This window comes from Helobdella robusta (assembly GCF_000326865.2).
Source record: "Helobdella robusta unplaced genomic scaffold HELROscaffold_3, whole genome shotgun sequence".
Taxonomy (NCBI): domain Eukaryota; kingdom Metazoa; phylum Annelida; class Clitellata; order Rhynchobdellida; family Glossiphoniidae; genus Helobdella; species Helobdella robusta.
In genome coordinates, this window is record NW_008704501.1 from 2,672,754 (window position 1) to 2,689,733 (window position 16,980).

Consider the following 16,980-nt stretch of genomic DNA (forward strand, 5'->3'; position numbering starts at 1 on the left):
AGCAAACGAGACGAATACAATAATAAACTAAAGTTTTGTACTTTGAATTTTATTGCAACTTTCCTATTAAATGGTTCTTCATAAATTATTATGTAATGTTTTACTAAAAAGTGAAACAAAACATAACAAAAAAACAAAATTGTCTCTAACAATATTGATGTTATGCATATATATGTGCACATACATCGTATCTGTGCATACTGTATTAAATTAATCCTATCAAATAATTTTGTATTTAACATAATGTATCTATCATGCAATTCATTAGTGAAGTATATTATAAATATAAGGAATAAAATCAAATATTTAACAATAAAACAACATTCAAATAAAAAAAAAATAAATAAAACCTTCACGAACAAACAAAATTATAAATGAATGAATGAATGAATGAGTGAATGAATGAATGTATGAATAAACGTGTCTTAAAATTATATTTTAAAATATAATTTAATGCAATAAAAATGTGTAAACAAAACAATAAAACAAAACCCATCATTAGCAAGGTTGCATTTAAAATTATAGAGTTACGTGAAGCAAATAGAATCAACTCACGCAGTGCACAATTTTTTGCCGTCAAAAACTTAATAAATAATTTAGACCATCTTAAAGCAAATGGCAAGAAAATAATTCTTATTCTCATTAATTTTTAACAGCTGTAAAATAAATTACCTAAAAATGAATCAGGCAGAGAGGACTTGATAACTTTTGATAACTAACGTCTAGTATTTATGTTCTATAAAACACATTTCCAATATTTGATAAAGGAGAGAAATGAACACCAAATGCTTGCTAAGATAATAAAAGTTTTTGTTAGAAAAATAACTCTAAATTAGCACGATGAAATACAAATTTCAACAAAACTTTTATAAAAACTTTGACAATTATTCAATTGACAATAAATAATATTTAAGCAAAGTACATGACTCTAAATGTGTCAGGATGGACAGAGATGGCACGTGCCATAGCAGCCAAATTTCGTTCATCGCTGTTACCTGATATTTGACTACCTTCACCGCTGTTTCAGTTGAAAAAAATCAATTTATTATCGGAGTATGTTCAAAACAATAATTTGACAACAAAAAACTTTCTAAGGATAGTAGAGCAAATGCAAGAAAAAAATTCTTTAAAACACTATCAAGTAGGCCAACCAACGGCATCAGCTGAATGACATTAACAGTGACAATGACTAAGAAAAACAATGCATATAAGGTAAGCATGAATGAAAAGAAGAACCAACATTTAAACATGAGAAAAAACAGAAGAAGCGGGACGAAGCAAGACAAAATGAGAAGAAACAACAGGTCAAGTGAAAAAAACAGAAACACAAGGCAAACAAGAAATAACGAAATAAATGGGTTGAAACAAGGCAAGGAGAAAGAAAGAGGCCAAATGACAGTGATGAACATTCAGAAAGAATACCTTTAAAACCAAATTAATTTTCAGTATGCAAGAAAAAATCAGTTTGAAGATTAAGCTAATTCTCCTATATGAACAGATTTTAAAAAATAACCTATCATGTTCCTTTTCCACAAGATGATATCGTGCCCTGAAAGCCACCAAATGTGCATAATAGGCAGGTGCAGGAATGGAAACACTCCTTGTGCATCTTACATAAGTATGGCACAATTGGTATGTCAGCATCTGTAATTCATCCGCTGTAAAGTGGTTATCATCCCACAATACATGATAGTGCGAAGGTCTGCTTGTTCCCTGTTGTCAATCAATCAATCAATCAATAAATCAATCAATCAATCAACCAATCAATCATTCAATCAATTAATCAATTAATTAGTCGGTTGTAAATTTACTACACTAATGTAAAATTGAATGGAATATGTTGTTAAATGTGCCCAAGGAAACATCCTAACTACTGATATAAAAAATCATAATAACTTCTTCCTTTGTATATTGAATAACCAACTGCAATAGTTAACAAGTAAGAATAAAAAGGGCAAGTTTGAAAAATTATAAATTCAAGGTTATCATATTAAAAAATAAAACAAACAAAAAATCAACAAAACATTTATAGTTAGAATTAGAACTTAGATGGACGTTCTCGAAAGATTGAAATATGAATTTAAATTTGATAATAGTAAGGTTGAATTGAAGTTAGTTCATCAGCACACGAAGAGGATTGCTATTTCTGCCTGATTAGCTTGTTTCTACGTAAAACGTGAAGATATTTCACCTGAATACCGGCATGACTGCAGAGGTAGAAATCGAACTCAGTTGGATGAGTAATGCCAATGTCGACCGTGGTCCCAGCTGGAATGTTGCCACTTTTCCCTATCTGTTGAAACCATTGCAAACAAAATTTAAACTTTAAAACATAACATTAGCGGTCTTAATTTAAAAATGTTCTTTTTATTCAAAGATGCAAACGCTCAAAAGTCAAATATCGCTGATGCCAGTTTTGAAATGACACCTATAACAATGCTGTGTGAAATCATTCATTCAATGATCATTTCGCCATCAATAAAGCATTCAATAGTTTATATGACAAGTAAAACTGACTGTGTAATGACAAATTGTTTGGATATTGCCAATCAATCATCTAATATGAAGCAGCTTGAATAGCCAACTAAACATCTAAATATGCAAAAACGGAGAAAACATCAATGAGACTGAAAAATGTAATACATATATTTGTAACAGTAGATTTTATATAGATCTTGTTCAAAAACTTATTCTTTAGGCAGAAAAAAAATGAAATTGAAATTTTCTTTTTAATAATTGAATTATATTAAAATTATTTATAAATAATTTGTAAAAGTTGAATAAATTCATTGGTAACCAATTGATAAGCAGATTTTAGAAGTTTTACAAATTACTGACAGGAATAAATCAGTGACAAGAATAAAACGTTTCAGGATGTAATGGAGAGCATGTACAGCGTAAGTGTATAAAAACAAAACTGCGAAAGACAACGAAACCTATTTGGATGGAAACTTCATCAAACGGAAAACGAGATTAATTTTGAAAATTGAAATATCTTCTAACAAAAATATTTTCAACTGATATTTGAAAGTATTGATGTTGAGTATCGATTCTCTATGCTTAAAATATATCAGCGACATCGATAAAAAAAATTAAGAAGTTATGTAAGCAGTACTTGGTCCTTTTTGTCAGCACAGAAAAGTCTGGTGTGGTGCCTTTTTTGCACGACAATGAATGAGATGCCAGGTTGGTAGTCGACCTCTAACTTCATGCAGGCTTCTCGGATGGCACGCAATTCATAAGAGAGAACGTGTGCAAACTGTCCCTCACTGACGCCATCCCTGTAGAAAATGATACGTGTTGGCTTGAAGTGGGTCGATCGATAGAACTGTATCAGCAACTCTTTGACCATTGCAGATAACTCCTGTATGACTTCTTGGCGGTGCTGTTGGATTCTTACTGTAGCTGAATATCGACTAGGATGAGCGTCCATACTGCCTACAACCTAAAAAATCAATCAACGTGCAAAATATTTTTTTATGTCGATTTCGTTTTTATTTTGGTTGACCAGTTAGCATAGACAGTAAAAGTGCAACACCTCGCTCGTATAGTTACTGCATGATGTTTTGATTCGAATATTGCCTGTCCAAAACTGAAAAACTATTATATGCCACGTGCGTGTGATGTGGTGCTTTAGAGTGCTTGCAAGCATGTACATCAAGTGGTATGGATGATAGAGTCAGTGCAGTACAAAAGTTTAACAACAAGAATGATACTTCAGCAGTTTCAGTTTCTGCATACAATAAAACAGAAAAATAATTTTTTGTTAAATATTTTTTGTAGAATATCTTTTAACATCATAATGTATTGATACTATCAAAGAACAATGTCAATCACCTTCATTGTTGAAAAGAGCAAACAAAGAAATATCATAATAAGTGTTCATAAGAATCATAAGAATTCATATTGCAATATCATCATCAACAACAACGTTTTTATCATCACGTTTAGCCAGAGGATTAGCAGAATTTAACATGAAATTTTACTAGCATAGTAACAACTACAACAACCCCAGCAGCAGCAGCACAGCAGCAACAACAACATTGGCAACAACAATATATATACACCAGCATACCGCAGCTATGGATGGTTTAGATCTGTCACCTGCTGGTGGATGCGTAACATCAGCTCCTAAAAATATGATAGGCTCTTGAAATACTTGAGGACTGTGGGAAGTATATAAGAAAACAAATGAATAAGTATATACTTTCAAATAAAAATGTTACAATAAAATGGAGCAGAATGTTCAATTTGGCAAATTTTACATGTTTTTTTTTGTTGACCATACCAAAATGTTTGCAAGATGAAGTAGTTATAAATAACTACAGAACTACCAATCAAAAATTTCATAGTTTAAGCATGAGTGTAAATTTTAATAGGCTTTGGTTACAATCTGCTTGCTATGGAAATGAAGTGGAATCTAGAGCAGCAGAGGACATGCTGGGAATGGAGAGGTTTACATAAAGAGAAAAAAGGTCGAAATTTGAAAACTGTGAGAAAAACGAGGAGGGTAAATCATAACTGGCCAGGAACAAAGTAACATAGAGATGTTTAAATAAGTAGATCTATTTCCCAAAATCGTCTGATCAGGTAAAAATTAAGAACCGGATAAGCTGCAATTTGCTATAAGGTTAAAACCAGAAATTTAGATTAAAGTTTATTCACATTTTCATAGTTAAGGTATTTTATGAAAAATTTAATTAATACCAGTTACATTTTTATAATCTGTTAACGAAAAAATTATCAACTGTATTAAATATAATATAACATAGGTGTACCGAATGCTGGGAAGTAAGATGCTGTTGATGCCTCCTAACTTGACATTTATCTTCAAGCAAAGATTTGATATAGTTTGTGGCGATGTTTTATTTACATTTTTCGACTGGACACATTGTGTTGCCAGGCCAAACAATATGTCTCCAACACGCTTCACCTCAGCTGTGAGGAGATAATTAAAAAAAATAAACTTTTAGTTGGGAGATTAAAAATGTTTAAATTAAAAGAAAAGGTTGAAACTAGTTTTAAAAATTAGCATTCAACTGTGATAAAAAATTGTTAGAACATAAACAACCACAGTCATGATATTATACGATTTAATACCATAGACAGGTGTTTTTCCAGGCAGAACAACGACAATCAGTTGGAGACCCTGATAAGTGTTGCGCAGATACCGAAACATTGGCTCCACCTGGTCATGTAAAACAAGTTTTTGTTTTATTTTTTTATGTCAAACAAACCGCAAACAATTAGCTAGGACTAAAGCACGGTCATTAAAAGGTTGACAGACTAACAATTTTGAAGTACCAAAAAACATCAACATCCCACGTTTAACAAAACATAATTCAAAATTTTTCTACAAAATGGTCACTAGAAAAGCGGATAATTAAATTAGTCAAGCAACTATTTTTTTTTTCAAGGAATAACTTTTACAATTTTTTTGAAGAAAAAAAATTCAAAAGAGAAATGAGTAAGCACGCAGGCAATTTCTTCATCAACTTATCTGGCCGTCGAATTTTTTGCGTTTTAGCGACCACAGCATACGTTAGATTTCACAATCGTTAGCATTCCTTTACGCTCTAATCAAAAAATATTGATGCAAAAAATATTTGCAAATGTACTAGAAGTTCATTTTAAAAACATTGATTAAACGATACCTACTGATTAAGCAAAATTTTGCCAAAGAAAAAAATTTTAATGCACCAAAAAATTAACCAATTTATAAATTTACACTATCTGACCTATGCCTGTTCATCATCACAAAAGCCTCAAAAAACATTACAAGCACGCAAAAGAAAACACTCATTTATGGACTTCAGGTTAGGGGTAATATTACATATATTGAAGAGGCATTCATTCAGTCAGAAGTCTTCTGAGGACATCCAGGAAAATTGCTTTAATAAACGTTTTAAAACTTCTTCTGCATATTACTTAACAAATATCAAAGTTGGTAAAGTTACTAACGGCATATTAAACCTCAGGGTAGTATGACCAAAGAACTTGCATTATTTATTAGCGTTGTTGTTAATACTTAATAATAACAAAAATGTAGAGACATTCTTGCAATTTACTGATTTCAGCTCTACTTGCGTTACTACCAAATTCTACAATAAAGATAATAAAGAAGATTGGTAATAATGTCTATGAAAAATATGACTATGAAATTTCATTATATTAGCTAAAATGTTTATAAAAAAATTGCAGTCTGTATATAAAAAATTCAGAAAGCAATAACCAATTGATGCTAGTTAATAAAGGAACAACAACCACAACCAATGAAGATCAACAAGATCAAGAATGAGCCACTAGTGAAAATAAAAAACACAAACAACAAACACCAACAACAAATACCACCAACAAAAACAATCAACTAGAAACAAAAGTGAACAACTTGGGCTGCGCGATGATGCAACAGCAGAAGACGGCTGCAGTGACCGGATTCAATTACAAAGGAGACCCCCTCCTATCACATGCAATGTGTGCTTATTGGGGCTGCCTCTGAAAAATGTCAAAGAGAGAATCGTAACAACAAAAACAACAACATCAACAACAACAACAATAATATTAATAATAATAGCAACAACAATGAAAATAATAATCAACGAGTGGCAGACCTGATCAGCGTCTGTTGCATACTTGCAGAAACAAGGCTGGCCCATGATCGGCATGCCGGCATCTGTAGATATCTTCTGCAGCTGCTGTGTAAACGTCCTGCAAAATACATTTCTGTCATCAGAAATTCTTTCCGAGTTTGATTTTTTTTTTAAACAATCATAAAATATATAAACTTAGTAGATGTGTATCCAACTTTGCAAAGTGGCAGTACTTTGTTAGACGTAAACGTTTTATAATAAAATATCATCTTTAAGGCTTTTCAATTTATTACTACAAAAAAAAATTTAACAACTCTGGTTTGATCAAATAGAGATACATTAGATTGACAATATCCTGTTATATTATAAATGGCAAATATATAACTCTTATTTTCTATAAGAAACAGTAGCCACATAGTTTATATATCATGTTACAAAGAATACTTAAAAAACAGAAGCAGCTAAATGGCATAGATCAATGAGCAACAAAATTGAACCTGAGTGATTCTTCTCCTACAGTTCTCTGCTGGGCAAAACAAGCAATGGCCCAAACACGTATTTGGATGCCTTGATATAACTGCTTGCCTCGCATGTCCCACACACCTTGATTTGGAACAACTTGAGCTCTTGTCTGCATTTCATATAGTAATGTTTGCAAAGAATAAAAGATGAAGTTAGTCTATATGCCTCCCATTAATTTGTTATGGCTTAAAATTGGCTATACCTTATTTCCAGGTAAAATTAAATGTGAGGCACTTCATTTAATTAAAATAAAAAGGTAGCCGCCCATATTCGGCATTCAATAACAAAAGTTAGAAATGAATGAGTTGTGATAATAACAATTAGAGCTTACTAAAGAAAAAGTAAACACGAAAACAATTGGGCCAAATTTTTATGTATAACTCTGTATATACAAAATATCGTGTTTTCAAGCAGATTATTATTATTGTTATTTGCTTTTTCAAGCAGCTCCTCTATTATAGTGTAAAAGTTTTCGCTTTTTCAAGCAAAATAATCTATTATAAATTTTAGCATTTTCAGCAGATCCTCTATTATATTCTATAAGTTTTCGCTTTTCAGGCAGATAACCTATTATAAATCTTAAAGTTTCAAACAACTGCTCTATTATATTTTATAAGCCTTCGCTTTTTTAGTATATAATCTATCATAAATTTTTGCATTTTCAAGCAGAGGTTCAATTATATTTTATAAATTTTCGCGTCTTCAAGCAGAACGATCATGAAATTGTAACAAAAATTAAAATTTTGGTTATTTGTTTTCACATAAACTCCAATATTTTTGCTTTGACCTTTTTGAACATATATATTATGCATACCAACTTTTTGCAACATTTGTCCTAGTACTAAAAATGATAATGTCTAATTTATTAAGATGAAAAAAACTCAAAAACTGATCAACTTCCCAACCAATGATCCCTAAATAGAAAGTTTTAAAAAAGTGAAAAACAAAAATTCATGGAAGCTAACTCTGCCTCCGTATTGTAACTTCGGGACAGGAAGAATTCGACCTTGAACATCAACCATGTGACTTGCCACTGTAATGCCAAATGCTTGCAAATACGGATCAGAATTGAAATTAGCTTTCATAACCTGTAGAAAAATAAGACCAGTTAAAAAAAGGAAAAATATCAGCCTTAAAAATACCCTCAAATAATAAAATACTAACATTACTTTTCATCTTCGTAACTTTTAATAAAAATAGCAATAGATTTTATCTATCTACCGTTTAAAGATATAATCCATTTCCATTTTATAACGAAAAAAATTGGGAAAAGACAATGCTAACACATAACATGTAAGAAGAAATATGATTTATCATTTTATATCAATAACTTAAAATGGTGTGCTACTTGATTATATTTAGTAATTATATTAAATTGATAGTAACTTTGCCCTACCTTATAATTATATTAAGCGGCGCTATAAGGTAGTGGTTAAAAAAGTGGTCATGCTATTGCAATGACAGGGTTTGAATGCAGAGATCCCCGCCTATATGTATAATGTGTGCGATGCATGGTCTGTGTGTTTGTTGTTGAAACCTTGATACTCCTTGCCATTAATCACTGCACTATCTCACTGCCATACAAATAAGAATAAATGAAAAATTTCTTAAACCAACCAAATTGTTAATTTCTTTTTCTCTGTCCGGCGCTGACCTTGCAGTAGCCTTTCAAATTAATTATTCTTTTTTATTACAACTAAGCATTCATTTAAATATATAATTAAATAATTATAGATTGTACTAGCCATTCATGAATTTATTGTATTTGAATAAAGGTTAGTAGCAAATTGATTTTTTCGCATATGTGTGTCAAAAAAACTACCTTAATCATCGTTGATGTTTGTAGATCAGTCAGTTTTTTAATACAGCGTTGACCATGCACTATGTTACAAACCTGGAACATGTAAATTTTACTGAACAAAGTTGCAACCGAATATTAACATCAGAACATTTAAAAAAATAGCAGAGCAATAGAAGAGGATGAAACATTGGTTACATACTTCGAGAGGCAGGTATGTGTGCTTCTGTTCCTGACCAACTTGCAGACAGGGTAAGTGTGGGTACCTAAAATTTAAAATATCAGGCATAATTTATGATCATATTGAAACAGAAATGTCTATTTTTTGTCAGGTTATAAATAGTAAAAAAGAAAATCGTCTTCATCACATAAAAACGTTTGATTACAGCCCAGTAGCAAAACCACAAACAACCAAATGCTGAGAAAACCGGATGGTTAATGATCGCCTATGTAAAATTGTCTTTCAAAACATTCCAATTCAAGGCTTTTACAATTCCATCATCAAAAAATGTTTTGGTAAAGTTAGTCAAATCAACAAACTAACGTTAAAATTCAAAATTTTTTAATTCAAACACTTCAATTTAATTCAAATTCTTTGAAATGTTAAGCGCGCACGCAACATTACAACAGCGAATGAAGATTTGATAAAATCATTAAAAGAAAGTAGAAGTTATAATTAAAAGAGAGTGGAAGTAATTAGAGCTGGATGAACACAAAGTCGTTGAAAGAATCAACTACCTTGTTGCCAGCGCAATCAATTAAGACAGTTACAATTATTTTGCAATAAAAAACTATAATTAATTTCATGGTATTATTTAACAAATTGGGTGAACCATTGTCATCACTATCTGATTAAATATGTTGTATTTCTACTTTTCCATAGCACCAAAATTTTACTTTTTAGCTGCTCATTTATGTCAATCAAAAATGCTTGAGTGATGAAATGGAAGTATGTTGAAAGAAATATTTAGGAGTGAAAAAAATCAAGTCAAAGATTAGGTGTAAATTTACGTTATTTAGAGTTTTTATAAAGAACATGCATAACATTCAAATAAATGATCTATTTTAGGTTAATAAAAAAAAGTAATCTAATGTAATAAAAATGTGACGTTGTATAAAGACTGCAAATCAACTGATTCACTATTTTTCGTGTTTTGAATCCATGGAATTTATTTGACTTCAACTTAATTATTACTTATATTAATACCCGATTTTTCAAACCCAACAAAATATGGGTTACAATTTGGAAAATAAAAAATTTTTTGATATTAATATTTAAAAATTAATTATTAAAATTCGAAAATGATAAATGCTAACTGAAGTCTCATCTTGTAGCGTTCCTGGAAATATTTGGCCACAGTACACTCAACTGTCTGCCCTGACTCCAACTGCAGAGGAAAACTATGGATACATTAAACATTTGTATTACTTCATAAACGAAAAATTATAAATGTTTTTGATGTTTCATAAAAATTAAAAATTTAAATATCCATAAACATTTAAATAATCTACTCAAGATGAACCAGTTTTTATAGCGAATTAAATTCAAACTAAATAAAGTCTAAATATTTTTCTAAAATTCTAGCATGATTTAGTTTATCTACCATTGAGTCCTTGTTGAATCAAATGGCTCAAGAATAAAAAGAAAAGCCAAAAAATATAATACAACAAATTATGCATAGCATTCAAATTGCTCTGATATACAGAGAAAATGTATGTAACAATAAGATGTTATAAAAATATCTAACGATTGCGTTTGAGCAGGTCTCCTTGTTACATTGCAAACCCTGTATTTCCTCTTCATCGCACCACAATGGGTTATTTCAACTTTTAAACCTAGTTCATACAAATTATTTGCAGAACTTGATTGAAAAGATCCATTTAGTCAATTTATGTTTTTTCTCATCAAACCCAAGTGATAAATAAATGCTTAACAAATTTATCAACCACTGATTACAAGAATTTACTAAACCCAAAAACTATAGACAAATCCTTACTAAGTCAATAATAAACAAAAACTATATTACCACATATTATATAACCTAAAAAACTATGATTTGAAAAGCCATTTTAAACAAAAAGTTTCATCATAAAATTTTTAATTATCTTTTATTAATCACAAAGTTAAAATGGAAAAAAATTTGACTAATTACAATTAGTCTAACTATTAAGCTCTACAAAATGAATCCTTTCATCCAAGAAAATATACATCAATAAAATACCAAACATCTGCCATTTTAAATCACTATAAAATCAAGTTAAGAAACCCTCCTACGTAATGACATTGCAACTGGACCAGCCAAGGCAGGTAAAACATATATTTGATCAATTATGCAATAGTTTATTAAATTTTTGAAGATCTTTACCATTTTTAACATCTGTGATAAAACATGTTGAATTTATGGGCCAAACCTTTGATTTCTTTGGTGAATTTAACTCTCTGTGAATCAGTAAGCGGCCTTCTTTGTTCTTGTATATCATGCAGGTCCAAGGCCTCACACATAAATTGGATCACCGGTTGAGCTTTATAAAATGCTGTTGCTGACACTGAGTTAGTTCAATTATTACAAAAATTATTATATATTAGAATTAGCAATTATTAATAAAAGTCTTATGCCATGTTCAAATACTTCAACTACATATAGGATTGACTGAATAAATCAACGTTTTTTTTTATGTTTCATATAAATCTAAATAATATTCAAAATCTTCAGTAAGCTTATTAAGGAAAGACACCTTTTCCTAAGTGATAGAGTCATCGCAAACGTAAAGGGTTTATGATATCGATATTGTCTGAAATGAGTACTATGCATGGACTTCAGTACTGAAATCGCCCTATTACATTTTTTCCATCAAAGATTTAACTGGAAGTAAGAGCAGCGTCAACCATGCACTGCACAGTTTTTATCTTTCATGCAGAAACCACCAAATAGCAAATGAACACAGAGTCAGAAAATTTTCAACCAAGAAGTCAGAGTCAGACATTTTTTATCCTACTCCAACATCCTGTTATCTTTCTTTCAATTCTCGTAAATATGAATATTCCATTTCAATATAAACTTCCCCAATAACAACTGCTTCAATAACAACCAATAAAAGAAGCTAAATAAAAAAAAAGTCAATGATATGTCTACTATAAACATTGACCATCAATTTTAGCATCAAAAGTAACCATCAATATTAAGCATCATTTTCCAATGTGAAGGCTGTACACTTTGATGGAAACCAAACCAAACCTCCCTACCTCCACCAAGTGGATGATCATACCCCTCAGGAGGTGAGAAAAAAGAACGTCCTTGGAACCTTGAAAAAAAAAACGAAAATGTCTGCTGGTGCTTCCGAAAAACAAAATTATGGCAAATTGAAATAAAAAAAATTGGTAACAGGTGAAACAGACCTTTGACCCTGACCACGATCAGCACTGGCTTCCATAAGTGGGACTGGAGGTGTAAAGAAAGAACGACCGACTGCAGTGTACCTGTCAACGTACATTATTTGAATAGTTCATTGAATAAGGTTTTAAAATTTGAGATACTTCAAGCAGTAAACAACATCATTCTAATTTCCCTGAACTTTAATTACATTAAAAACCTGATTTACAATCATTACGCCTATTTGTCTTCTATGTTAACAGTTTTTGAGTTTCCTATATGTGAAGTTCAGGAATATATGACCTATCTTCACTACACAAGAACTCAAGGCATTTGAAATTAGTGAATTTTAGAGAAAACTTTTTATGATAATACAAGCAAATTATTTTATGATTATGATAAATTAACGTACGTCATACTAGAAAGATGCCTCATGACAACATCCAGAGCTTGAACTGCATCAAGTGGAATCTGCTGATTTTTACCTTCCAAAGCCTCATCCAATGCATAGAGACTCACCTGGGCAACAAATTTGATACTTACGTGAAAAACTCTGTCTCGCCCCTCTCCTGGCAAGGTCACTTCGAGATCTACCTTCATGGGTTCATTATGCATTTATATTGTTAAGCATTCACAATATATTTGAATAAATATTGAAAGCGTAATTAGGCATCTGATTACCATGAGTGATGGTAATTTCAGGTTATTCTCATTTATCATATTAAAAAAAAAATTCTGTATCGTATTTTTATCATTGTTTTTACCTTATTTATATAGAAAACAAAGTTTTTAATTACGTTTTTATTCATTTTTATCCTTTGGTCATCTGATATATCCGTTTAAATGTACATTTGGTGAGTACAGGCACCATAAATTAGTCTCAATTAGAATGACAAGGAGACCCTTGAAAAGAAGACTTACAATGCAATAACAAGATGAATCTATTAAAACTCATTTTAAAGGTTTCCAGAAGCAACACAATATCATAACTTGCAACTTAGGAACACAAAAAGCCTTTAGTCCAAGAGTAAAACAGAACACCAATAACATCATCTCATCAGCAATTTATTCGATACCATTTCGTCAGCAATTTATCTGATACCATTTCAATAAAATGAATCTCAAAAACATCAAAATTAAATTTTCTGCTTAATAGACGTGAAATTGTTGGAAGTTTGAAAAAGTTAACTATGCAAAAAGAGCAATAAATTTCATAAACTGTCACACGCACACAAACACACACGCACAAACACATACGCAAAGTTATAAAAAAAAGGTCTTTTTTTGTGATGTAATGTTTGTTAAGATGATAACTAAAAAACAATCAATGAAAGAGTTGGGCTGAGGGGCAGAGCATTGCTTAAGGAGAACATTGCCTACAACTAATTCTTCATTTGTTTTCAACTTATTTGAGAGTAAGTTTCAAAATGTTAAATTACTATCTGTAAATTTAAATAATTAAATAATCATTATTTTATTATAATCTTGCAAATAAAATTAAAATTAGATTAAGGTAACTGAAATTATAATATATTACAAAATATATAGATTATTTCACGAATAAGATCACCTTATGTGTTGTAAAAGCAATGAGTACATACTCGGTTATTGCCTATTGGAAGTTGATCTCTGCTGTAAAGGTTTTTCCGACCATCAAAAACTGGTTTCTGTCCACTGAATATTCGTTGAGAATAAGACTGTACCATCGTCTCTACTATTTCTCTACAATTGATGTTTTCAAATCATTATACTGAATCTTTTAATATAAGTGCTAGAATAATTTGGAAACAAACATTTTTAGATAATTTTGTTTAAATTTAAATGTCAAAATGTAAAAATGTTAAATGCATTAATAAATTTACTTTTTTCTAATTTCATAAATTCAAAAGATTTGCAAACTTTTAATTCACAAAATACTTGAAAAAATAAAAATGATAAAAATAATCTCATGAAGGAATCTTTCATAAAATAAAAAAGAAGTCTCAATGTTAATTTACAAACAGAGTAAATTATCTTTCTATTTTGATTTCAACATGTTGTACATGCATACAACCATATGAGGTCACTCAGGGTAACATATGAGACATGAAAGATACAAATATTTTAGTCCATCATTCATTGACCATATTTGATCTATTTTGGTATTTTATTGATGGCTGAAAATTTTCTCACTGTTCTTGGATTCCAAATGCAATCACCCTATTTAATCTTGACTTTACTGAAGCTTTTTTCAAAATTAAGAAAACAGCAATTTTTAAATAACAAACAAAATCATTTCATTAAAATGTATTGTTTAAAGTGATATGATGATTCAAAGCTCTAAAGATGGCTGTCAAATTAAGCCTCAAAATAACTGCCATTGTGTAACTTTCAGCTAGCTACCTATTTTTTTTATAACCAGCATCTTTTGTTTGCAAGTCACAAATGAAAAAAAATTAAGCTGACAGGTTTAGTTGAGATGGCATAAACTTTAAATAAGAAAATTAAAAAAAATTGGACAGAGTAATGATAAGCCATGAAGATAGAAGGTATGAGAATGATAAATAATTGGTTCTGACCTGAATAGGATTGAAAATGATTGATAGAATAGATAAAATATAAATTATATCACTATTAAGATGTAGAGGGAGTAATTTCACCAACAGCGTAACACACATAAGATTGTTAAGGTGATTTCAAAAATGCAAATACTAAGCATTATAATTTCCAACTGAAACTGAATGTAATGTAAAACATTATTGATAGAATCAAGAACAAATGAATGCTAATATTTACTAAAAAAAAACAATTGAATGTTTAAACATTTAGGCATTATATGTTTGACACCTTCCGTTTACTTACCTATTGACACGCCTAGGACACTTATCAGGTGATATGGTTACATCATAATGGTTCACAAATCCCCTTGGAATCCTCACTTGAAAATGGTTAGCCCTGAGACAGATGGGTTGACCTTCATTTCCGTGGTTTGGACGAGAAGGACTTTGAAAGTCTTGCAAGATTGGTGTTGTTGAGGTTGATGGCATCTGAGTTTGAGTGAGACCAAGTGAAGAAGTCGAGACAGCAGAGGTAGCTGAAAACAATATTACATTCAGATTTGTATTGCTTTAATTATTCAATTCAGTTTCAATAACATGCTTATAAACAACAACAAAAAAAACAATCAGATAAAGTATGTCTTATAAATATATAAAATTAAGGTTAACACTGAACTGGGTAAGCAGTAAACTTATAGTTAAAAATCAACTGACAAAAAAAGTTTTAAATGTGTAAAATTTAGAAATTCAGTGAATAACCATTATCATACATAATAACAAAAACTAATTATTTGACAAGAAAATTAAGCATAACTTTATATTTTAACATTAAAAATTTTTTATCATACATAAATATTATATATTGTTTTGACACAATTACAATCTACAAAATTGTTATTTTTTATAGAAATCACATACATTCCACCCATATACTACTAGACAAGAGTTATAAAAATTGACCTGATGGTGGGCCAATTGGACCTGGGGGAACAGGAGGGAGAGGGTTCTGGATAGATGTTGTTGGTGGACGTTGAGCAGGTGGACCTTGTTTGACAAAAAATTGAATTTTATTTTATGGATAAAATAAATAAATATCTTAAAAACAGATCAAGGAAAATTAAATTTATGAAACCCAAATTTATAATTTTTTAAGAAAACTTAACATTTTACTAAACATTACTATTTTATTTGTAACACATTTTTTACATTAAAGTTGAGGTCATCTATTTGCAGAAAAGTATTAGTAATTTATTGCTTATATTAAATTAAACATTAGCAGTTTATTTCTTATGTTGACAAGAAAAACCAATTTACAAAACTGACATATCTATTTACATGTGACAAAATTCACACTAAAAAACAATAAAAATTATATTAATATGTTAATGAATCAATTTGATTTCTGCAACCAAAAGATTTTTGCTTACATTTATTTATTAACACTGCACTTGTAGTATTATTTTATTTCTAATAATTTCTTAAATTTAAATTCAATCATAAATTATTGAAATTTTAGATAAATATAAATATATATATTATGTACATACCATGAACTACTAAATTACAATTTTTTATTAATTAAACAAAACTGAACTGAACCAGACTACTTTACTTATTAACTATCTCTACATCAGAATTATATTATATAATATATATATAATATGTGTTGCAAATTTATTGGCTCATTAAAAAAAGTGCATTAAAAAATTTCAGTCCGGCTCCTAATTTTCTAGTTTAAGATTTATTAGGGCATGCACTATAATTCAATTCTAATTCATATGTGTGGAGTCTTTTCAACAGACACAGTGGATAGGTGTTAGCGACCAATCAACAAATTATAGCTACAAACGATGATTGTAAATTTACCAAAAATGCAAAAATCTAACCATGAGTACCAATGGGACGATACATTTTGCTGGAAAATAACTAAAACGGCAAAAATTTCGTCAAATTTACGAAACTATGGTAAAAATGGTGGCCTCCATATTTTTATGCCTAAACATTAGTCAAAAACTGTAAATCATTGAAAATTCAAATATACTTACAAAACACGCTACATTTTGCAGCGCATATTATAGCGAATTTTGACTTACCAGGCACAATATATATGGCTTACCATGAATGTAACAAACAAAAGTTGATGTAAAATCACAAAATTTATC

General features: G+C 30.1%; 1 protein-coding gene across 1 annotated transcript; it reads right to left on the minus strand.

Moving 5' to 3' along the window:
- Positions 1-909: 909 nt before the first annotated feature.
- On the minus strand, positions 910-15,307 carry HELRODRAFT_65165 (hypothetical protein; the record flags this gene model as incomplete). Its single annotated transcript, XM_009021176.1, has 20 exons — positions 910-1,018; positions 1,514-1,713; positions 2,192-2,293; positions 3,116-3,445; positions 4,076-4,166; positions 4,779-4,938; positions 5,101-5,188; positions 6,612-6,708; positions 7,088-7,221; positions 8,078-8,200; positions 8,730-8,777; positions 8,935-9,006; positions 9,113-9,176; positions 10,228-10,311; positions 10,659-10,746; positions 11,323-11,457; positions 12,083-12,213; positions 12,694-12,875; positions 13,883-14,003; positions 15,123-15,307. The coding sequence occupies 20 exons, from the start codon at positions 15,305-15,307 to the stop codon at positions 910-912; spliced, it is 2,544 nt and encodes an 847-aa protein (XP_009019424.1).
- Between the last annotated feature and the right edge of the window lie 1,673 nt (positions 15,308-16,980).